Source organism: Choloepus didactylus, chromosome 4 (genome assembly GCF_015220235.1).
Source record: "Choloepus didactylus isolate mChoDid1 chromosome 4, mChoDid1.pri, whole genome shotgun sequence".
Taxonomy (NCBI): domain Eukaryota; kingdom Metazoa; phylum Chordata; class Mammalia; order Pilosa; family Megalonychidae; genus Choloepus; species Choloepus didactylus.
This window is the reverse complement of record NC_051310.1, coordinates 488,502-513,604: the sequence shown is the minus strand read 5'-3', so window position 1 is coordinate 513,604 and position 25,103 is coordinate 488,502. Positions and strand designations below refer to the sequence as shown.

At 42.9% G+C, this 25,103-nt stretch overlaps 1 protein-coding gene and 1 pseudogene across 1 annotated transcript; one reads left to right on the top strand and one right to left on the bottom strand.

Moving 5' to 3' along the window:
* Window positions 1-15,362: 15,362 nt before the first annotated feature.
* LOC119530951 lies at window positions 15,363-18,872 on the bottom strand (annotated as a pseudogene).
* Window positions 18,873-21,240: 2,368 nt separating this feature from the next.
* Window positions 21,241-22,170, top strand: LOC119530950 (olfactory receptor 13A1-like). The gene has a single exon (XM_037831606.1). The coding sequence runs from the start codon at window positions 21,241-21,243 to the stop codon at window positions 22,168-22,170; it is 930 nt and encodes a 309-aa protein (XP_037687534.1).
* Window positions 22,171-25,103: the final 2,933 nt, after the last annotated feature.

The following is a 25,103-nucleotide window of genomic DNA, read 5'->3' as shown; positions in this document are numbered from 1 at the left end:
GAGCAGAATTTAATGTGGAGGAAAAGGACCATCAAGAGATATGGAAGCATCCAGGCTGTTATGACATCCACAAAAGTCACAAGAGGAGTTTGTACTACCACACACTGAAAGGAACATTTATACCAAGGAACAAATGACTCAAAGCCATCTAGTGGGCCATTACTCCTGCAATTACACATCAGCATGGCAAAAGAATGACCTGAAAAGTAACATTTTAGCCACAGGTTTCAGGAGGAGTTAGAGCCACCTGGGATGGCCTCTTCCCCTCCTCAAAGATCCGTACTGGTCTTCTCCTAATCAGCCTGTGACTCCTTGAGGTCTGACATTCATACTTGATGGAAGTAAGAATCATCCCTATCCAGCAGTACTATGTGGACAACATTTAATGTACATGAACTGCTTCTGCAGACACCATTCTTGGCCAAAAGAGGCACTCTAGATCTTCATGCTTTCCACAAATGCTCCTTAGAGTAATGCACGTTTCAGACCATGGCATGGGTGATGGGGGTTGGGGGGATGTACACATTACCCTCATTCTGAGTCTGGGGTCTCCTTGAGGACAGGCTCATGCCTTGGCATCTCCACATTCCCAGCATTTAACGTAGAACCTGACTCAGAGTCTGTTACTAACAATTAAATGGTATAATAGAAGGATCCTTAATATTAATACCTTCAAACAGAAAATGTAAAATGTGAGCACCCCTTGAAATTTTAACAAACTTCTAGATATTATGAATACTGGATGATTTAGTACAAGTCAATGTTTCTGAGATATCTCTAGACTCCTGAGCAGCACGACCATGCCATGCTGGAGTCCCTAGGGTGGGTGAGGACCTCTGGGGATGAAGACTTCTGTCTGGTGCTCAAGGGTGAGGACGCTGGTCCTCTCAGTGCTGGGCAAAGTTCTCCTTGGTTTCAGGCAGAGTTGAGATCTTTTAGGAGCTTACCTGGAATATTTCATTCAAGAAAAGACCTTTGTTCTTTTTTGTTGCATCTTTTGTTTTCTTTATTTTCACAGGTTGATTAATCCCTGCAAAATAAGAGGGATAAACTTCACTGAGTCTGAATTTGGGGCAAAGTCCCAGGATCCTGGAATCTTTCCTGCATCACAAGGACAGAAATGAGTTTACTTGAGCACCGCCAATGCTTAGTGAGGGAGTTCCAATGATCTTCAAAATGAAAATGGAGAGTGTGGATGAGGGAAAAGGAGCAGGATTTTCCGGCCCCTCAATCCCACGGGGTCTCCAGCCCACACAGGGAAGCACAGGGATGATGGGGAGTGGGGGTCAGAGCAGGACACCAGCCCCTCGCTCACTCTCCTGCTGTGCTCTCTCTGCGACCTCCAAGGGAAGCCCACAAGTAGTCCAGGGAGGTGCCGGAAGGGGCTCCTAGTCATGTGTTCTCTCCAATTTCAGGAGATGAGGCATTTTGTTTCAATGAGAGTTAATGTACAATCTTGCCCTAGATTGCAGATACATTTCTGTCAGATTTCAGGATAATTCAGGAATCCACAATGCTAGATCCCAGCATCCCTGTGGTGAAGCCCCCAAGCCCTGCTGTACCCCTGAGCTCTCCCACCTCCTGTTCCTGGGGAACCTGCTCTCACTTCTCCTTGTCATCCCCTAACACAGTGTGAAATGTCTGAAGGCAGAGTCTCCACCCCCCATCTATCCCCCACAGATCCTGCACACTGCTGGGCAAGTGCTGGTGCCCCTCCTGCTGCAAACCTAGAGAAATCACCCTCATTTTCTCACACTTCCATGATGTCGGACCAGCCGGGACGAAGCCCCCATAGGCCCATCACTGACTCTGCTCTGCCCTGGGCAGGGCTATCCCGGACAGACCTGCAGGTGTGCAGGGCATTTGCTCCTCTTGGGGGGGGGGGGCATTTGCAGGTGAGGTGTGGGTGAGTGCGGCTTCTGGACAGGGACATGGTGCTGAAACCAGCCATGACTTGAGGGTTCCATCACAGGTGTTAACCTGGAACCAGAGTGTTCTTCCAAAGGCTGCCAGCCCCTAAGCTATTTAAAGAGGCAGGTGTCTGGGTCATCTCTGGACTAAGTTTTCCAGATAAACACAGGATGCCCAGTTAAATTTGACTTTCAGATAAGCAATACGTAACTTTTGTATGAGAATTTCCCATGCAATGTTTGAGAGAGAGACAAAATATGTGTTTGTTGTTTATCTGAAATTCAAGCTTATCTGGTCATCCTGTATTGTGTGTGACATCCGGCAAACCCTATTTCAGACACACAACAGGCTCAGTCCCTGACCAGTAACCTAGTTATGCCATGAAACCCAGCCTTGGCACCTGCAGGGTCCTCTGCGAGATGGGGTGTGGCCACAGTGTACTCAAGGGCAGCAGCAGCAGGGCTGACAGGCTGGGAGTTAAAGTGAGTAAAGAAACCACCCCTGGACAAGGTGCCAGGTGTGTGTCTAAGATTTGAAGGTGTGTTACTTATTACACTTTTGTTTTGTTTTTGGTGTGGGAGATGGGTGAGCACTGAATGGCATGCTGCAGTGGAAGCTTGTACAAACATTAGTGATTTGCATAGAGCTGAAGCAATTGGGGAAGTTTAAATGGCCTTTAAGAGACAGACACTCAGTGTTTATCCTTCAGGGACATTTGTTGCTTGCACCTCAAAGACCCAGCATGTCTGCACTGAGCAGTTGGACAAAGCAAATCTGGGGAGGTCAGGATGGCAGCTGGGTGCCCATGCCACGTGCAAAAAACGCCTCCAAAACAACTGGGACAACCACAATAGTCTGCTATTCTCTGGTCTATAGCAAGCTTTGCATAGGAAATAGCCAAAATATGTATTTTGTGTGTATGTAGTTATAATTTTCAACCTCATTATAATGTTCATATCATATTAGCCAACTTGCCCTTTCAGTGTGACAGCAGAGGAGCTAGTTGCTTCACACACACCCTAAGGTAAGTGTCAACCCCAACTGGACCCTGATTACTAAGCTAATACACTTGATACACAGATGGGTTCCTCCATTTGGCTGCACCTCCAGGTTACAGAGTCTGGCTGGTGGGACTCACCTGTCCTGATTGAATGGCCTATGCAAATAACTCCCATATGTTATATGTTGATGGACACTGGGTTTTTTCCCCTTTTGGCTTTTGTTAGTATTTTCCCATGTACATTGGTGAACAAGTATTGGTTTGAGTACCTGTTTTCATTTCTTTGTGGGCTATAGCTAAAAGTGGAATTGCTGGGTTAATAAATAAAAAGTTTCAGTTTGGGGTAATGAAAAAGTTTTAGTAATAGAAAGTGGTGGGGGTAACACAGTGTAAAAGTAATTAATGCCAAGTATTATGCACTTAAACATGTTACTTTGACAGTTATATGTTGCAAATATTTTTTACCACATTAACTATAACAATAATTCCCTCCCCACTTGGTGGAGAGAACCTGAGCTTGGGTCATATGGGCCCCGATTCCATGTTCCCCTCTGTCCCACACCTCCTGGCTTTCAGGTGTTCCCAAGATCAGGAAGAAGCTGATCTTGACTGGCTAGTGTGGTTCTAGAACACTTGCTCTGGAATCTCCTGGGCCAGCTCCTGAAATGCAGGGTCCTGAGTAGGGTTGCAGAACAAGGTGTGGGGCACAGGTCTGAAATGTTAAACTTGCTCCAGGAAGGTGGTAAGGCTCTGGGTAGTTGCCAGTGCAAAGGTTTTCACAGCCCAGAATGTGGCAGTCAGCAATGCACAAGCTCATGGAATTCAGGTGGGGTCTCCTCCTAAGTGCCCAGAAGCAGCTGCTGCCATGTCTTCTGGCGGCCTGAGTCCTGTTGACCTGGTGGCTTCCCTGTGCTTGCACATCCTGGAGGCAGGTGGCAGCTCCTGGGAGTCAGATTCCTGGAGGGATGGCCTCTGGGTCCCTCCGTGAAAAGGGAGGTGTGTCATTCCCAGAGGGCCTGCTACTGTCTGTACCTGCACAGTGCTTGGTCACCTGCGTAGGGTAGATGTGTGCTTACTCCTTAAGGGGCAGTGTGGAGAGCAATAGCACCAGAGCATCAACTTTTTCTCCAGCTCCTCTGCCTTCTTTCTCAGAGTTGCCATTACATTTTGGGACACTTTCTCCCCAATTTCAATGCCTCCCATATAGGGGTATCACCTGATGGACTGGCTGGAGCATTGTCTTTCTCTCCCCTCAGGTAGGGTGGAGGCTTGTGGATGTGAGGCCCCATTTGCTTTGGCCTCTGGACCCTGGGAGCCTGAGACCAAGGGGTTAAAGTCAAATGCCTGAAAGTGCTCAAGGACATGAGCCACCTCCTTTGGCTCCTTGTCATGTTTGAGGTCTTCTCAAGGCTCCAATTTATCCATTGCTTGAATGGAAACTCCAAATTCCTTATTTTCCTTTCCAGAAAGGAGTGCTCATTAAAGGAAATCACACTTTTTTTTTAGTTAAAATAAAAACCCCCCACTCCTGACAAGGAAGAGGCTGGGGCTGTACCGCCCCATCACAGGTGAGCCAGCTCCACCCATAGGCGTTGGAAATAAGACAGAAGTGACTGTGTTCATGCTGCAGAGCTTCACCAAAGACCCTGGGCTCCAGGCCACCCTCTTCTACCTCTTCTTCTCCCTCTTTGTGGTGGCCTTGGTTGGAAATGGACTGATCACCATGGCCATCCACTGCAGCCACAATTTACACAGCTCCATGTACTACTTCCTGGCCAGCTTGGCCATGCTGGACATTATCTGCACCTTGCTCATCCTGCCCAAGGTCCATCAGAGCTTGGTTGTAGAGAGGGTGGAGCACATTCCCCTGGGATTGAGGACAACCTGGCCAACACTCCATTGTTCAGGGAGGGGAGATCCTGGGCTCTGGTGATGACAGAAGGTCTGCATGGATATTTTGGAGCAATCACTCCAGAATTTAGAGGGAGCAAGGCTGCTGCATGAGGGTGGGACAGCTGCTCTGTCAAGCACAGAGGACAGAATGTCTTTGTGTAAATGAGTCTCAGACTTTGACATCTGATGGAGTTTGCCTTAGGGTCTGGGAACCCCTGTTTTCCTTACAATTTATCCCCAATGCAAAGAGAACATTTATCCTATGACTGTCCCTCCTTTGAATATTGGGAGCAGATAACTTGTTCTACATTGCACGGTCAGAGGGGAATTTTGCCTTAGAACAAACCATGCCTGTAATTGATTTTGATAACACTTTGTATATAATATTGTATTGAAATGATTTAAGGTTTTTGTAATATTGTGACAGAATGAATGCATTTTGCCTATGGAAGGAACATATATTTTTGGGTTCCAGAGGGTGAAGTATGCAGGTTTGAATCTATTATGTGCCTCACAAAAGCCATGTTCCTTTAATCCAGTCTTGGGGAGGCAGACCTCTATTGTGGGTCAGGTAATTTGATTAGGATATTTCCATCAAGAATGGACCCATCCATTTGTGGGTGGGAACATTTGATTAGATTATTTCCATGGAGATGTGATCCCAGCCATTCATAGTGGGTCTTTTCATTACAATTCATTTTTATTGAAATATATTCACATACACTAGAATCATACAATCAGTTGTTCACAGTACCATCATATAGTTGTGCATTCATCACCACAATCAATTTTTGAAATTTTCATTACTCCAAAGAAATAAAAATAAGAATAAAAATAAAAATATAAAAGAACACCCAAAACCTCCCATATAACACCACACTCTTGTTCATTTAATTTTGTCCCCATTTTTCTATTCATCTGTCCATACATTGGATAAAGGGAGTGTGAGCACAAGGTTTTCACAATCTCACAGTTACACAGTGTATGCTATATATTTATACAATCATCTTCAAGAATCAAGGCTACTGGATTACAGTTAAACAGTTTCAGGTATATTCTTCTATCTATTCCAATACACCAAAAATTAAAAAGAGATATCTATACAATCCATAAGAATAACCTCCAGAATGTTCTCATTACTCCATTTGAAATCTCTCAACCACTGAAACTATTTTGTTTCATTTCTCTTCCCCCTTTTGGTCAAGAAGGCTTTCTAAATCCCACAATGCTGGGTATAGTCTCATCCCTGGGAATCATGTCCCACATTGCCAGGGAAATTTACACATGTAGGCATGAAGATCTTTGGTCCATTTTGAGTTAATTTTTGTGTAGGGGGTGAGGTAGGGGTCCTCTTTCATTCTTTTGGATATGGATATCCAACTCTCCCAGCCCCATTTGTTGAAAAGACCATTATGGCTCAGTTCGGTGACTTTGGGGGCCTTATCAAAGATCAGTCGGCCATAGATCTGAGGGTCTATCTCTGAATTCTCAATTCGATTCCATTGATCTATATGTCTATCTTTGTGCCAGTACCATGCTGTCTTGGCAACTGTGGCTTTATAATAAGCTTCAAAGTCAGGGAGTGTAAGTCCTCCCACTTCGTTTTTCTTTTTTAGAGTGTCTTTAGCAATTCGAGGCATCTCCCTTTCCAAATAAATTTGATAACTAGCTTTTCCAAGTCTGCAAAGTAGGTTGTTGGAATTTTGATTGGGATTGCATTGAATCTGTAGATGAGTTTGGGTAGAATTGACATCTTAATGACATTTAGCCTTCCTATCCATGAACATGGAATATTTTTCCATCTTTTAAGGTCCCCTTCTATTTCTTTCAGTAGAGTTATGTAGTTTTCTTTGTATAGGTCTTTTACATCTTTGGTTAAGTTGATTCCTAGGTACTTGATTTTTTTAGTTGCTATTGAAAATGGTATCTTTTTCTTGAGTGTCTCTTCAGTTTGTTCATTTCTAGCATATAGAAACATTACTGACTTATGTGCATTAATCTTGTATCCCGCTACTTTGCTAAATTTGTTTGTTAGCTCTAGTAGGTGTATCGTTGATTTCTCAGGGTTTTCTAGATATAAGATCATATCATCTGCAAACAATGACAGTTTTACTTCTTCTTTTCCAATTTGGATGCCTTTTATTTCTTTGTCTTGCCGGATTGCCCTGGCTAGCACTTCCAGCACAATGTTGAATAACAGTGGTGACAGCGGGCATCCTTGTCTTGTTCCTGATCTTAGAGGGAAGGCTTAGAGAGAGAGGCCACGTCTGAGCAACAAAAGTGGATCTCTGGGGATGATCCTTAGACTCAATTGTAGGTCAGCTGAGCCTACAGTAACATGCTTTATAAGGGCAAGCCCCAAAATTGAGGGCTCAACCTTCTAAATTGGTAATCCTCAATGCCTGTGAGAATGCTATAAATTCCCCAAGTAGGGAAGTTTAATATTTCCACCTTTTTCCCCAGTCTTCAAGGGGGCTTTGCGAATATTTTTTTATATTCTGCCCAAATTACTTTGGAATGTTTCATGGTTTCATACTTACCTGTACAAACCTACCAGATCTCACTCCCTATTCAAAGTTCCATGTTATGGTGTTTGAATAAACTGAGCATACAAGTTAAATTAGAGAGTGTGCTACAGAATTTTGCATCACATCTGTTCCTTTGGCCTCACACAGAAGTTGAAGTTTTAAACTCCATCAATATGATCCTTTACCCTTTAGTCTGATTTGCCTTAGTCCTTACTAGATCAGCATAATTTGTATCTCTAATTGAAGTCTGAACTCTTTTTCAGCTTTTATGAACAGTTGCTGTATGGGGTAATAGTGACATTCATAGCTGTTGAACTTTAGCTCTGAGTCTCAGGTGTCACACAGATACCTGAAGCTCCAGGGACCGACCAGGATAAAAATATAAAAGAACACCCAAAACATCCCATACCCCATACCTCACTATTATTCATTTAATTTTTGTCCCCATTTTTCTACTCATCTGTCCATACTTTGGATAAAGGGAGTGTGAGCGAGCTCAGCATGTCAGAATTTAGAGATACTCAGGAATAGATGTGACTGCTCTAAGAGCTTACAATTTACATACTTTTACAATAAGCCTTCCCCTGATAACCTATGCTCTAAATTTCAGTTCTCACCATTTGCACATTATAGTTAGTCCATATTAACGTGACATTATAATATTTTTCTTTTCATTTTTGGCTTATTTCACTCAAAATGCTGTCCTCAAGGCCCATTCACCTAGTTGCATGTCTCACAGCTTCATTCCTTTCTGCAGCCATTCAATATTCTTTTGTATGCATACACCACAGCTCACCATTCTTTTCATCAGTTGCTGTACCCTTAGGCCACCTCCATCCATTGCAAATTGTGAATACTGCCTCCATAAACACCACTGTGCAAATGTCCATTTGTATCCCTGCTCTCAGTTCATCCCAGTATATGCCCAGTAATATGGTTGCAAGACCTCATACTTAGGTTCTTGTGGAACAACCACACTGCCCTCCAAATGGGCTGCACCATTCTACTTCTATACCAACAGTGAATAGGTACAACTCCTCTCTCCACATTTGCTACAGCACATGTATCCCTTTCTTTATTTTTCATCCTGCAATTTTATTGAGATATATTCATATACCATACAAGTTGTATGGTATGTGAATATATCTCCATAAAGAATTTAAATTACTCCAAAAGAAATTAAAGTACTCCATAAAGAAATTAAATTACTCCAAAAGAAATTAAAGTAAGAATAATAAAAAAAGGAAAACTGAAGTAAAATAAGCTAAAATACAATACAAAGGTCAGACAACAATACCAACACCAAGAATCACATACCCCTCTCTTACACCCCCTCTTACAGACATTTATCTTTGGTACATTGCCTTTGTTGCAATTAATGGAAACATATTACAATGTTACTGCTAACTATAGACTCTGGTTTGCATTGATTGTATTTTCCCCAATACCATCACATTTTCAACACCTTGTAAAGTTGACATTCATTTGTTCAACTTCATGTAAAGACATTCTTATATTTGTACATTTATTCACCATCCCTGACCAATCTGGGTTTCACTAAGTTATACAATCTCAGTCTTTGTCTTCTATCTTTCCTTCTGCTGTCATATATGCCCCTACCCATCCTCTTTCAACTGTACTCATAGTCATCTTTGTTCAAAGTACTTACAATATTTTGCTGCTGTCACTCAGTATTGTGCTATCCACTTCTAGGTCTATACAATCTTATCGAGCATTCTATACTCCTTCAGCATCAAATGCCCAAAATCTGCCCTCCTATTTTCTTCTGATAACTTGTGTTCTCAGTTTTAATTTCCAAAGTTTGGTCATTAATGTTAGTTCATATTAGTGAGACCATACAGTATTTGTCTTTTTCTTTCTGGCTATTTTTGTTCAACATAATGTCCTCAAGTTTCAAGCACATTGTTATGTGCTCTGTGACTTTATTCTGTCTTATAGCTGTGTAATATTCCATTGTATGTATACACCACAGATTGTTTATCCACTCATCCATTGATGGACTTTGGGGCTGTTTCTGTCTCTTGGCAGTTGAGAATAATGCCACTATAAACATCAGTTTACAAATGTCCATTCATGTCCTAGCCTTCACTTCCTCTGAATATATACCTATTAATGGGATTCTTGGGTCTTAGTTTCCTGAGGAACCACCACACTGCCTTCCAGAGTGGTTGCACAATTCTACATTCAAACCAACAGTGAATAATTGTGCCTCTTTCTCCACATCCTCTCCAGCCCTTGTAATTTTCAGAATTAAAAAAAAAATAATGGCCTTTCTAGTAGGTGTGAGATATCTCATTGTGGTTTTGTTTTGTGTTCCCCTAATAGCCATTGAAGTTGAGAATCTTTTCATATGTTTTGATTCATTTGTATTTCCTCTTCAGAAAAGTGTCTGTCCATATCTTTTGCCCATTTTTAAATTGGTTTATTTGTCTTGTTTGCCTTTTTGTTGTTGAGTTGTAGGATATCTTTATATATTCTGGATATTAAACCCTTATCTCATAAGTGATTTCCAAATATTTTTGCCCACTGTGTAGGCTGCTTTTCTACTTTTCTGAAAAGTCTTTTGATGCACAGATGTGTTCAATTTTGAGGTGATCCCATTTATCTATTTCTTCTTTCATTGCTCATGCTTTGGGTATAAGTTGGGTCTATTTCTGAACACTCAATTCAATTCCATTTTTTAGTATATCTATCTTTATGCCAGTTCCATGCTGTTTTCACCACTGTATCTTTGTAATATGCTTTAAAGGCAGGTAGTGTGAGACCCCTACTTCATTTCTCTTTCTCAATATATTTTTGGCTATTCAGGGTACCCTGCCTTCCAAATAAATTTGGTTACTGATTTTTCTATTTCTGCAAAGTAAGATGGAAGTTTAATTGGTACTGCATTGAATCTATGAATCAATTTAGGAAGAACTGACATCTTAACTATATTTAGTCTTCCAATCCATAAACATGGTATGTACCCTGTTTATTTAGGTCCTCTGTGGTTTCTTTTAGCAATTACTTCTAATTTTCTGTGTATAGATCTTTCGTGGCCTTGGTTAAGTTTATTCTTAAATATTTGATTTTTTTGCTATTTTAAATAGAATATTTTCTTGATGTCCTCCTCATGTTGCTCATTGCTAGTGTATAGAAACACTACTTAATTTTGCATGTCAATTTTGTACCCTTCCACTTTGCTGAATTCATTTATTAGCTCTAGTACCTTTGCTATAGATTTTTCCAGATTTTCTACATATTGGATCTTGTCATCTGCAAACAGCGAGTTTTACTTCTTCCCCTGCAATTTGGATTCCTCTTATTTCTTTTTCTTAATTAATTGTTCTAGATAGAACTTCCAGCAAAATGTTAAATAATAATGGGGACATTGGGCATCCTTGTCTTGTTTCTGATCTTAGAGGGAAAGCTTTCAGTCTTTTCCCATTGAGTATGATATTTAGCTGCGGGACACTGTTATCGAGTTCTGACTTGGCGGGCCTGGGCCAGGGGAACTGATCAGCCCCTAGGAAAGGTAGTGGGCACGGACAGTACTATCCTCCACGGCCCCCCGGGCCTGAGAAAGTGGAGCCGGATGCAGGCCCCATTTCCTCACCCCAAAGTACAACCGTTGGGGAGGGCTTGCCGGAGAAAACCCCCCCCCCCCCCCCGTGCCTTACCCGCACCCTCCACCCTCTTCGTTACCGGAGCAACTCCCGCCCCTTTTCAAACAACCTCCGCGCCCTCTCAGAACCAATCCAAGCCTTTAACCCCTACAGCTACCCCGCCCTCTAAACCGCCCGATATAAGCTTGTACTCTCCCCTAATAAACTCTCTTGGCTTCCTCACCCTCAAAGAAATGTGTCCCGCCTGTTTCTTCTCGCTGCCCTCCACACCTTGCACGCCACCGCCGGGGACCGGGCCCAGTCCCCCGCCTCGCCCTCGCCTCCGGGAAAGAGCCCCCGCTGCCGGTAACCTCCGAGCAATCCCGAGAGCCTAGGATTTAGCAACCGGCCGCCACCCCCCCCCCCCAGAAGAGTCAACAGCGACCGCATTTAGCTGTGGGTTTTTCATATATTGCCTTTAACAAATTGAAGAGGATCCATTCTGTTCCTATCTTTTTGAGTGTTTGCATTAAGAAAGGATGCTGAATTTTGTCAAATTCCTTTTCTGCATCAATTGAGATAATCACTTGGCTTTTCCACTTTGATTTATTGTTGTGGTATATTACACTAATTGATTTTCTTGTGTTCAACCAGCCTTGCATACCTGGAATAAATTCCACTTGGACATGGTGTATAATTCTTTTAATGTGCTGCTGGATTTTATTTGTGGGTATTTTGTTGAGGAATTTTGCATCTATATTCTTAAAGAGATTGGTCTATAATTTTTTTTCTTGTACTATATTTGGCTGGCTTTGGTATTAGGGTGATGCTGGCTTCATAGAATGAGTTAGGTAGCTATCCATCCTCTTCAGTTTTTTTGAAGAGTATGAGCCAGATTGGTATTAATTCTTTCTTGGATGCTTCATAGAATTCACATTGGAAGCAATGTGGTCCTGGGTGGCTTTGATGAATCACTCAGTCTCTTTACTTGTGATGAGTTTGTTAAGGTCTCTATTTCTTCTCAAGTCATGGTTGTTCCTGCATTTCTAGGAAGTTGTCCATTTCATCTAACAATTATTAGCATATTGTTGGTTATAGTATCCTCTCATTATTTCCTTTATTTCTGAGGTGTAGAAGTTGTATCCCCTTTCCCATTTTGGATTTTATTTATTTTCATTCTCTCTCTTTTTTTTCTTAGCCTGTCTAAGGGTCCTTTGATTTTTATTGATTTTATCAAAGAAAAAACTTCTGTTTTTTTTTATTTACTCCATTGTTTTCATCATCTCAATTTCATTTATTTCTGCTCAAATCTTTGTTATTTCTTTCCTTCTGTTTGCTTTGAGGTAAGTTTGCTGTTCTTTCTCTACTTCCTCTAGGTGAATGGTTAATTTCTTGATTTTGCATTTTCTTTTTTTAAAATATACTCATTTAGGGCAATAAATATCTCTCTCAGCCATGCCCTTGCTGCATCCCATGAGGTTTGAAATGTTATGTTTTCATTTTCATTTGCCTCAATATATTTACTATTTTCTCCTGTGATTTCTTTCTTTCCACACTGGTTGCTTAAAAGTGTGTTTTTAGTCTCCATGTATTTGTGAATTTCCTCTCCTGGCTTCCAGCCAGATGTTTGGGGCAAGTCATTCCCAAGGGGCTGCATTCAAAATGGCTGAGCTTGAGGGTTCACTATATTCTGGACTAAAAACAGTGTCTCCCACTTAATTTTGTGAAATATATGATCAAAGAACTGAAGACTTGGTTCAGGGTGAAAGTTGAAATGATATCTCAGAGATCCCAAGCAAAAAAATAAACAACAACAACAAAACATTCCCCATGTAGGAACAAGTAGTTTAAAGAAAAGTAAAATATATGAATATAAAAGACATTGGAATAAAAGTTCCCCAATATCCTGTTCTCTGTAGGCCTTGAGGTCATTTATATCCATCTCTCTACCCATTCATTCATCTATTTATTTACTCATGTAAAAATATTTACTGCATTATGTATGTGTACGTGTGTGTATGTGCATGTGTGTGCTTCAGGCATGTTTCTGGGTCTACAAAGGTAAGCAAAGAAATAATTTTGGAACTTATATTATAGTTTGGTGACTGATGCAAAATAAATGACTTGCAAACATGTGACTTCAAGATGAGGTAAATGATATGAAAGAAAACAACCAGTAAAAAAGAGGGTGGTGGTGGACAGTCATGGGGGAACTGATCTACATTAAGAGGGGCACTTAGAAATCCTGTCTGTGGGTGGACTACTTGAACTGATTTCTGAGGAATTAACTAGATGAAGACAGGATGTCCAATTGGTCCAGAATCATTTGTTGAAAGGAATAATTGTTGAAAATAATTTGTACCATTACTTAATCCAAGATAAAATAAAATTGCTCCTATGGTTTCTTCTAATAATTTTATTGTTTAGCACTTATATTTAGTCTATGATCTATTTTAACTAAGTTAAAATTTAATTAATTAATGTGTGAGAAAGGAGTCAATTTTGTTCTTTTGCATGTGGATATCTCATTGTCTATAGTTAGAGTGGAAAAATGATTCTTTTCTCTTTGAATTCATTGGAGCCCTTGTTTAAAATAAAGTGACCATAAATATAAGGGTTTATATCTGGTCACTCAATTCTGTTCCATAAGCATATGTTTATGCTTATGCACACTATCTTGCTTACTTAGGTTTATGCTTTTTTTTTTAATGCAGAAAAAAATGTTTTACTGGAAAGATCTCAGGAAGCAGACATACAGCCAGGTTCAAAAAGGGACAGTATACAAAGTCGCTCTAGAAATCAACTTAGTAGGAACTCATTGATGATCTTGGTGGGACTCTGGGACAAGAATGAATTCTCACATTTCCCATCTGATTCATGTGAGATTGAATTGCATACTCAATACTGGAGGAGAGGATCCTATTACCCAACAATGGACCCAATACACAGCTTTGGCTATTGTGCCGGTTTGAGTGTATTGTGTCCCCCAAATGCCATTATCTTTGTGGTCTTGTGTGGGGCAGGCGTTTTGGTGATGGTTGGATTTGCTTGGAATGTGCCCCACCCAGCTGCGGGCAATGATTCTGATGAGATGTTCCCATGGAGGCGTGGCCCCGCCCATTCAGGGTGGGCCTTTATCGGTGGAGCTACATAAATGAGCTGACTCAAAGAGGAAAGAGAGTGCAGCTGGGAGTGATGTTTTGAAGAGAAGCAAGCTTGCTAGAAAGGAACGTCCTGGGAGAAAGCCGTTTTGAGGCCGGAGCTTTGGAGCAGATGCCAGCTGCCTTCCTAGCTAGCAGAGGTTTTCCGGACGCCATTGGCCATCCTCCGGTGAAAGTACCCGATTGCTGAGGTGTTACCTTGGACGCTTTGTGGCCTTAAGACTGTAACTGTGTAGTGAAATAAACCCCCGTTTTATAAAAGCCTATCCATCTCTGGTGTTTTGCATTCTGCAGCATTAGCAAACTAGAACAGCTATTTTAAAGGACACTACCACAAGGATGAACACAACAGAGATATTTTTCTCCAAAGAAAACTAAGGTACACTTATCAACAAATAGGGAGCAGATACTGAAGTTCAAAAATATAATAAACATTCATTATGATGTGTTCTTTTAAGAGACAGCCTGTAACAATTGCAAAACCTCCTTATGTGGACTATTGAGTAAGAAGTAAGAAGTTATTTGGAGTGAAACTGTATCCTTTCATTATGAAATATATGATTTGTTATAAATTATAACACAAAGAAATAAAGAGATGCTGCTGCTATTTCACACATAATATGGAGAACACTGGGAGATGTTATTCTACACACTATCAAATATATGTATAAAAAGTTACATTCAAAAATATCAAATTTTTTTTAAAAAAACTATTTAATGTTACTTGCGAAAGTCGCACTAAATATCCCATAACTTTCAGGATATATTACTGTTGTTTTTTTTTTTTGATCACTGGTATATGTATACTTAAAACAAAAAATTTCATAGTCTATCATGAAAGTCTACCACTTATAATGGACATTTTCTGTACTCTTTACAAAAACATACCTTCAAGTCTGGAATGTGATTTTTTCCATGTAACACATTCTATGGGAAAATGCTTTTCTGATTCATTCAATTTATAAGGTGTTTTCAGTTATGAATTCTCTGAATTAAATCTTCAAAATGATGCTACATTAGGAACATATACTCCTCCTCATTCCTTCAATTATTCTCTTGTCTACAAAGATTTGTATGACTTATTACTTCTGAAACATTTTGCACATTCTAAACATGACAGTCTCATATGACTTATCTGATGTAAGTATATTTTTAGAACCTCCTGCCTCCTGCTTGTATATCCTGTCTATATGATCATCTGAAGTCTCCTGAGGATCAGTTTTTGTGAGAATGCTTCCAACATTCACTCCATCATTCTGATTCTTCACTTGTGAGTTTTCCAATGTATAGAAAGCCCTGAATTCCAACAGAAGGATTTCCCACATTTGGAGCATTTCCATGGTTTCTCTCCTGTATGAACTCTGACGTTCACTGAGGTACGACTTATGAGTGAAAGCTTTCCCACATTCACTACATTTAAAAGGTTTCTCTCCTGGATGAGTTTTCTGGTGTACCTGGAGTGAGGCCTTCCTTGATATGCTTTTTCACATTCATTGTACTCATAAGTCTTTTCTGTTGAATGAGTTCTCTGATGCATAATGAGTTGAGATTTCCCACAAAAGTCTCTCTCACAGCAACCACATTCGTAGGGTCTCTTTCCAGTATGTGTTCTCCTATGCATAATGAGGTATGACTTGCTGCTGAAAACTTTCCCACATTCATCCATAGGGTCTCTCTCCTGCATGAGCTCTCAGATGGGCAGTGAGCAGTTCCTTCCTACCAAAGGCTTTCCCGCATTCACTGCATTCATAAGGATTATTTACTGTGTGAATTCCCTGATGTACAACAAGTTGTGTCTTCATATTGAAGGCTTTCCCACAGTCACTGCATTGATAAGGTTTCTCCCCTGTATGCATTCTGATGTGTACAAGGAGATATGACTTACTCCTAAAGGCTCTCCCATATTTACTGCATTTATGGAGTTTCATTCCAGTATGAGTTCTCTGGCATACAACAAACGGTGACTTCAAACTAAAGTCTTTCCCACATTCACTGCGTTCATAGGGTTTCACTCCTGTATGACTTCTCTGGTGTAAAATAAGCTGTGACTTCCAATTGTAGGCTTTCTCACATTCACTGTAACCATAGGGTTTTCTTCCTGTGTGAACTTCCTGACGGACAATGAGCTGTGGCCTGAAAGAGAAGACTTTTCCACATTCATTACATGCATAGGGTTTTTCTCCTGTATGAACTCTCTGATGAGCATTAAGTTTTGACTTGGCACTGAAGGCTCTTTCACACTTGGTGCACTCATAAGGTCTCTCTCCTGTATGAATTCTGATATGTACAATGAGCTGTTATTTACAATGAAAAGCTTTCCCACATTCACTACATACACAGCTATTTTCTACTATATGAATTCTTTGACATTTAAGAAAATATGACTCCTCACATCCATGAAATTTATCAAGATTCTTTCTTACATAACTTCTGGTAGAGCCCGAGTTTTGTGTCAAACCTTTTCCATGTTTGTTATACTTGTGGAGTCCTTGTCTTGAGGAAACACAGCTTGTGCTCAGATGAAGTTTTCCAAAAATATTATAAGCATAGCCTCTCTCAATCCTTGCAAGCTCATCTTGATTTTTTTGGTGCCATTCCTCCAACCCTTCTGAACAGCTCTGACTGGAAATGTTGGCATTTATTATCCGTGGCTCTTCTCCTGGCTCCAACTTGAGGATTAAATCAGGTTTGGTACCATGATATCCCACTGATACTAAGTTGTTATAATTTTCCAATATCACATCCCTATATGGGTACTTCCGTGCAGAATCCAGTAGCTGCCACTCTTCCCGGGTGATTTCCACAGATACATCCCCAACACTAAGCTGTCCGGAGCCTGAAGGCCACCCCCGCTTTAGTTCCGTGTGCCCGACATAGGGGAGAAGTGGGGCAGGGACCAAGACTGCCGAAACAGCCCCAGCACCTATCAGATCCTGGGATGCCAAACCGGAAACATTCCTGCAGGCACACGCCCTGCTGTATGCTAAGTTTTTGAAATAAAATTTTTTGAATTTTCCAAATATATTCTTTCTTGTCAAGATTCCTTTGGCTATTCTGGGTTCCTTTCATTTCTACATGGATTTTAGGATCTGCTTTTCATTTATCTACACATCCATCCGGCATTTTACTGGGGACAGAATCTGTGTTGAATCCGTAGATCAATTTGGAAAGTATTGATCTCTTACCAACATTCAGTTTTCTAATCTGTGAATGTGAGGTGTCTTTCCATTTATCCTATTTATTATCTTTCAACAATGTTTCATTGTTATCAGTGTAAATGTCTTGCAGATATTACAGGTCCAGGCTGCTGTAAAACCTTCTCTGCCACTTAGCCCATATGGTCCAGAAAATTCAATGGTAGCAAAAGTTTAAGTGGCAATTGGAGACATTGATTGATGGAGTTCAAGGACATTAGGACATTTTGAAAAATATAGGGATCATATGGTTTTTATTTTGCAAAGTTAAGAACAACTTAAATTAGTAATGGACTTCTCTTTACCTATTTTTTAATGACAAGTGTTTCATGTCATATTCTGCATATGGTTGCTTAGATAAATTGCTAGATTTTCCTTATCTATATTATATTCCTAGTTCCATCTCTGGGGCACATTGTAAGGAGAAGGTCATCAGATTCCTTATTGATTAGCTGTGAACCTTTTGGTCAGGTGGGGCAGGCAGCTGGCTGCAATGAGCTTACTGCACCATCACCCAGACCAGCAGCACTGAACCGGGCTCCATGTCTTTCTCCTCTGAGCATCCTGGGGGCTGAGGGCTGCCTGGCCCAGCACTGGGACTGACCCTGCCGAGTTGCCAGGAGCCAGGGCAGAGTCCATGGATGCTGAGCCTCCACCCTCATGGATTCCTGAGACCACCTCTGACACAGCCCTCAAGGACAGGCCAGTGTCTCTCCAGAGTCTATGGGCACACAGCATGTTGCTGACCATAAAACCAGAGTGACTAAACAATCCCATCTTATCAAGGTCAACATCTTCAGTGGGGCCCTGTTGAGAGCAGGCACCCTTGACAGGACGTGGTGGGATGGGCACTTTACCTCTGGGGTCTTCCTCTAAAACCCATATCCCAGTCTACTTATAAGGAGAACCTTAGGCATATCCCCCAGAGGGGCCTCCTACAGGGTCCCTGAGCTATCCTCCTCAAGTGGCCAAGGTCATCAAACAAGGACAGCCTGAGAAGGCTTCAGCAAGAAGCTGAGCCCAAGAAGAAGTGACCACTAAAAGTCATGTGGAGTCTGGTATGGATGCTGAGACAGAAATGGGGCATTTTGGAAAAACTGAGGAAATCTGAATAAGCATGGACTTCAGTTGACCATAATCTATTAATATTGCTTCTCTAACTATGACACATGCTCCAATCTGATGCAGCACACTACTTGCAGAGCACTGGGTTTGAGGTACCCAGGAGGGCTCTGAACCTCCTTCCCACACTGTTGTAAATCTACATTATTAGGAATTAATTTGACTTAAGAAATACCCTCCCTTCCTACCAGATGGGTTTGCACAGTCCCTTGTCTGCATCAATAAAGAAGGAGCATATGACCCAGTGGTCTGGGCAGGGACCCCAGCAGCTCCTCTGCTGGGCTCAGGCCACAGGGCAAGGGGCTTGCCCCAGGAGACAGGCCTGGGAGCCCCTCTGCATGACCTCAGGGCCCATCCTGCCCTGCCCCTCCCTCAGGTGCTGACTCATCCCCTCTGGATACTGCACCCTCAGGGGATTGTTTACCTGAAGCCTGGGGTAATTGCTCCCAGAGAGCCATTCCTGCTTCTCACCCAGGCTCCTCAGTGACCTTGGTGTCCACCCTGAACAGACAGGCTTTTTTAAAGGACAGCAGGAAACAAAGGAGGCACCAAACGGGAGGAATCGGTGCTTTTCACCCCAAAGATCATTCTCCCCTTTAATCGGGGTAAGGATATTGTTCATGTGTCATGAAAATGTGAACTGCTTCTATTTAGAGAATAAGCTTTTTGGGGACACATCCGTTATATGGACAGGGAATATATTAATCTGCACATCCACCCGTCAGTTGATTTTTGAGCTATCTTTCCTAATATTCTTTTCAATGTTTCTGAATCTACAGTTTTACTGTGGAAAATATGCCCCTTCCTTGGCTTTATTCCTGTCTTTCTCTATTTCAGTGTGGAATTCTGAGGCCAAGATTCTCCCAGCTCCGGGGCTGCACTGCCCCGGGCCCCATCCCTGTGGCTGATCGATAAGAGGGCAAAACAGTGCCTGGGGTTTAGACTCTAGAGAAGGTCAAGGCCTTTAAAACAAGCTGCTCTGGGTGCGGGAGCTGGAGGCGCTGACTCGGCTCCCTGCGAATCTGGGGTGGGAGCTGCCGCGGTGAACGTGCGCATGCGCAGGCAGAGTGCGCCCTGGATGTTAGCGGTGGACGTGGTTTGCAGTGCTCAGAGGAGCATCTGTGCCTGCAAGGGGGGTATCCCATGCATAGGGGAGAAGGGTGTGTGCGGTGGTTGCTGCATGGCCCTGGTGATGACCCTCAGATGTGAATCCCTTGGATTGAGGAGCCCCCACACCATCCTGCTGCCCCTTAGTGCTCCAGTTCTGCAGGGACACAGCTGGGGCTCCTGTCAGCAGCCTGTGTAATCCTTGGCCCGAGTAAGGGTGGGGGGCAAACAGGGTGAGGGGAGTGAGCAGTTCACAGTGGGCACTGTCTCAGAACATGGGGCACACCTGTTCCTGAGCTCTGCCTCTGGATATTCTCAGTCAGGTGCATATTTCTGAAAATCCACAGCATCTCTGTTCCTGGGGCCCTGGGGAGACCAGCCCTGTGGTTAGGGCACACACATTGGCAGCTCCATGTGCTCGGGCAGTCCTTACCCAGGGGAAACTCCCAGAGCAGGTGCTCAGATCTTCCCTCTTCCCTGGGTGCCTGGACCTGGGGTTCAGGGGATCAGAGAAGGGAGGGGAATGTTCAACTTAGGGTGGATGGATCAGCAGCAAATTAAGCCCAGGGTATGAAGGTCAGGAAGATGGCATTTTGCCTTCCCACTGCCTTCTCCTGCCTTGGGTCCAGGGTCAGGGTGGAATGACAGAGATGTGTGCGAGGTCAGGGTTGTCACAGGCCTTGCAGCTGGGTGATTGCATTGGCAGCAGGTCCCAGGTGGCTCCCAGGCTGGGTCTGTGCCTTTCTTTCCTGCATCCCCAGCCTCTGAAACAGCCTGACCCTCACGGAAAGGACCAGCTTCCCACATAGCCCAGGAGAACAAGGAGTGGGTTAGAGCCTGGAGTCAGGATCCTGCTGGCAGCTGATCTAGCTGCTCAGATGCTGCCCTGGGAGCCTCTCACCCAGCCATTCCCCAGACTCTGGGGAGCAGCACAGAGTGGATGAGGCAGGGTTGGGTGGCCGTGGCTTTAATGAGAGCCTGACAGCAGGTAAAGCACAGGATGTCTGACAGTGCCCGCTGCCTGCTCCTTTACTTGTGGCCACGCCCCAAGTCTCAGACTGTTCTGGAGTCACAGACCACTTCCCAGTCTGCACCCTGAGGTGCTAGACCCCTCAAGGCACCTGAAATCCCCACCTGAGCACCAGTTCTGCCCACTTTGCCTCCTTTGCAGGTGAGAATTCCATCCAGTCTTTGAGGCAATCTTCTCCCTGAAGCCTCACCCAATCCCCAGTTGGGATGATTTTTCCTCTATGGGAGGACAAGACCTAGAGCCACCTGGCCCGTGCCCTGGGCATCTGTGTCTTCTGAGCACCATGTACCACCTCCAGTTTACTTTCTGTGTTAGGTTAACCTAGGAAATATTCACAATTAACCTGAAAACAGGCTGCACTTTCTAAGTAAACTACTGAGTGTTGCTGCCCAGGCCACCACCCAGGAGGAGAAGCTGTCATGGCAGGGTAGTTCTGAGGGCAGAGAGTGATTCTTAGGATTGGGTGGGTCTGTAGGGGAGAGTTAACCCTCAGATCATCTCCCTTAGTGCAGGGACACACGTTAACATCTTTGCCAAGTGCTTCCAGGGCAGAGGCTCCACCACACACATCCCTGAGAGTCTTAGCAGGACCTGAGGGCAGAGAGGACACATCACTCACCTGGTCCTTGTGTCTTCCTCTGTCAGGTGCTGGCCGCTTCCCAGGAACCCCCGGAGACCCTCCACACCTAATGGCAGCAACCAACCACACGGCCGTGGTGGAGTTTCTCCTGCAGGGCCTCTCAGATAACCCCCGGCTGCAGGGTGTCTTCAGTGCTCTCTTCCTCCTCCTTTACCTGACTGCTCTTGCAGGGAACAGCCTCATCCTCATGGCCATCTACCTGAACCCGGGGCTCCACACCCCAATGTACTTCTTTCTTACCAACCTGGCCATCTTAGACATTGTCTGCACATCCACGGTTCTCCCCAAGTTGCTGGAGAATCTGATGGTTAAGGGCACCATCTCCTACAGGGCCTGCATGACCCAGACATTCTTCATGACATGGATCCTGGGGGCTGAGCTGCTGCTCCTCCCAGTCATGGCATATGACCGCTATGTGGCCGTCTGCCAGCCCCTGCACTATCACACACTGATGAGCAGACCCCACTGTGCCCTGCTGGCAGGCAGTGTGTGGGCAATCAGCGGGGTCAACACCTGTGTCCAAACTGGCCTGATGACACATGTAACATTCTGCGGCAACAATCAGATTCATACCTTTCTTTGTGAAGTGCCCACAGTGCTGTTGCTTGCCTGTGGTCCAAAGAACCTGAACAACATCATGATATTTACTGCAGATGGGTTCTTTGGGGTGTTCAACTTCCTGCTCACCATGTTGTCCTACGCCTTCATCATCGCCAGCATCCTGCGCATCCGCTCGGCCGAGGGCAAGCGCAGGGCCTTCTCCACCTGCTCCTCCCATCTCCTGGTGGTCTGCCTGTACTACTCCACTCTCATCTACACCTACTTCCTCCCAGGGTCCACCTCCTCCATGGAAAATAACAAAGTGGCTGCCATCATATATACGGCAGTCAGCCCCACCCTGAACCCACTCATCTACACTCTGCGCAACAAGGATGTAAAAGTGGCCCTCGGGAGGGTGCTTCCCACATTCAGGAAATGAAAGGAAAGGGCCGAGGTGAATTTTCACAGATGCTATGGAATTAGTTAAAAAAATAATTTTTGGAATCTGGTACCTGAGTCAAGGAGAAGGTAATTCATGTGATAGCCTTCTAAACAAAGTGCTCCCCCAATGGGAACTGGCCATTTCCTCTTTGATAGGGGGTCTCAGGTTCTCAGATGGGGCCAATTACACACACTGCAGGGTTCATTTGGACATGGGTTCTCTTCATGTCCTGCTTTGCAGAGCCTCACCTGGACCGAGATTCTGCAACTCAACTCCTCTTGGTGAGAGTTTGGGAAGAGACAAGAGTCACTGCTCCTCACCACATCTGTAAGTGTCATGGCCTTCATGCTGTGAAGGGGATGAGAGATGGCGTCAGAGCCTTCCGTTTTAGTGACCTGCACAAGAGAGGTTTATTTTAACTGATTTTTTCCTTTCAGAAAAGGGCAGTATCATTCTTTAACCAAGGAGCTTTGCTGTCCATCACAGGAAAGATTTGTTTTGGTTTTCAATTTGTGCAAAAGCTTCCTCTTCATTATTTTATGGGTTCAGTTCTACCTCAATCTCTTCCTTCTCCTTCTCTTACTCCTCCTCCTCCTTCTTCCATCCTTTTCTTTATTAGTCTTGTCTTCTGCTTCTAGCCTCTCAATATTTGTGCTCTTCACTGCTTCAGCCTATACTCTCCTCTCTTCTTTTGTAATTGCATTCAAACACACATCTGCATTTAGCATTCATATTTGCCAGCAATTTCTAAGTTTATAGCTGTTATGGTGCCTGCAAGTTAAAGTACGAGACAGCCAAACAGAATTTAAAGAGCCTTTATCAGCCGGCCGGCAACTGCTCACTGTCACTCCGCGCAGGGAGTTCAGTAAGCAGCCCCGACCTGTGTGTGCTGGTGCCTTATATAGACAGAAACCACATCCTGGAAACACAAGCAAGCTATTTTAACAGAAGCAGAGTTGGCAGTTAGCTATTGGTTACAAAAGACAATTTAGCAAGGTTGGCATTTAGAAATCTTACAAAAAGTTTCACTTGGTTACAAAAGGTTTCACTTGGAAATGGTGCAATTGTTGATTGTTATAACGGTTATGCTTGGCTGATGCTATACAACCGCAAGTTTCACTCCCTAAAACGGTACAGTTTCACTTCCTTCTTCTCAGGGCTTAATGCTTACACAACATTTTTTACTTTGCAGTCATTGCCGGTTGAGGGGGAGGGGACCCTCCTGTTACAGATTAAGGGGAGGGAGCCCACTTCAATAGCTAGCAACTACTCCTCATCTACAAAACCAGAATTATTGATCTAACTGCAGAGCTTACATAGCACTTGGCAGTTTTACAGGGATCTTATTCGACAGTCTGCATGTATGCTCATCAGTCCCCAATTCTGATCTAACTGTCAGGGTCAAGATAACTGAAAGATTCTCAGCCTCTTTCCCAGCCCCTGTCTGCAAAGCCTCCTCACAGGTAGTGATTGAATCTCTCACGTCTGCTTCTCCCTTCTCTAACCCTCACCCGCAGATGCCAGAGCATCCCTGCTGGATGTCTCAGCACTGCCACCTGGTCTGTCCACATCTATCCTTGACCTCCCAAGATCAGGTTTCTGTCCTGTATCCAGAGTTTTAAATTTCATAGCATTTCGTAATGTTAACATTTCAAGCATATAGCAAAGTTGAAAGAATTTTGCAGTGAACACTCATTTGCCCATCATCTAAATTCTACATTAGCTTGTTCCCACAGATATTTTACTACTTATCCATCCATCCATCAATTCAACTTGTTTCTTATGAATTTCAAAACAAGTTTCAAATGTTCGTACATTTTCCTTAAATAAAACTTTGTGATTATCTTTTATTTGTGTTCAAAATTTGTTTCATTTCTTTTCCCTTTGATGTAAAATTTTCAATGAAATGTATAAACAAGCATGCACATTTTCTGAGTTTTGACAACTGCATACAGCTGTGTAACCCAGACCCCCATCAAGGTATAGAATGCAACTCCCACCCTGAAGGTTCCCTCTGCCCTTGTCCAGTCGATCCCCACCCCACTCCTTGCTGAAGTCATCACTGTTCTGATTTTTTCACCATAGATCAGTTTTTTATGTGCTAGAACTTCATATAAATTGAATTACAGAGTTAACAGGGTTTTTTTTTTTACTTCACTTACTATTTTTTTTTGAGATTCATTCTGTATAATTAGTTTGTTCCTTTCTTTGATTAGTGTTAAATTTTATGAACAACACAACATTTTATTTATCCATTCACCAGTTGACAGACTTCTGTATTTTTTCTAAATCTGGCTATTATGAATAAAGAAGACATGCATATTTGCACCCAGACCCTTCTGCAAACATGTTTATGTTTCTCTTTGTTAAATGACTTGGGTGGGGTGTTCCTGGGTCTTAGGGAATGTATATATTTGCTTTTGTAAAAAAAACGTTTTCCCCAAAACGGTTGTACCATTTTACAGTCCCACCAGGAATGAGTGAGAGTTCTGTTTCTCCACATCCTCACAAACAATCTGCATTGTACAGAGAAGTGCTTTAAAAATAGAAATCTAATTGTGCTATTCCCCTGCTTAAAGTCATTGAGTGGCTTCCAATTACCCATGGGTGAAGTTAGAAATTCCATAGGATCTGTCCTGTACTTACTTCTTTTCTAGTATAGGGGTATAGTGCTGTAAACTTCCCCTTAAGTACAGTTTTAGTGACATCACGCAAAATCTGGTATGTTGTTCTACTATTTTCATTATGTTCACAATGCTTTCTAATTTGTTTGTGATTTCTTATTTGAACATGTGTAATTTAGTTTCCAAATATTGGGGTATTTTCCTGTTATCCCTGTATTGTTGATTTCTAATTTAAATCATTTATTATCATTGAACATAGATTGTGTGATTTGAATCCTTTTAAATTTGTAAGACAGGTTTTATAGT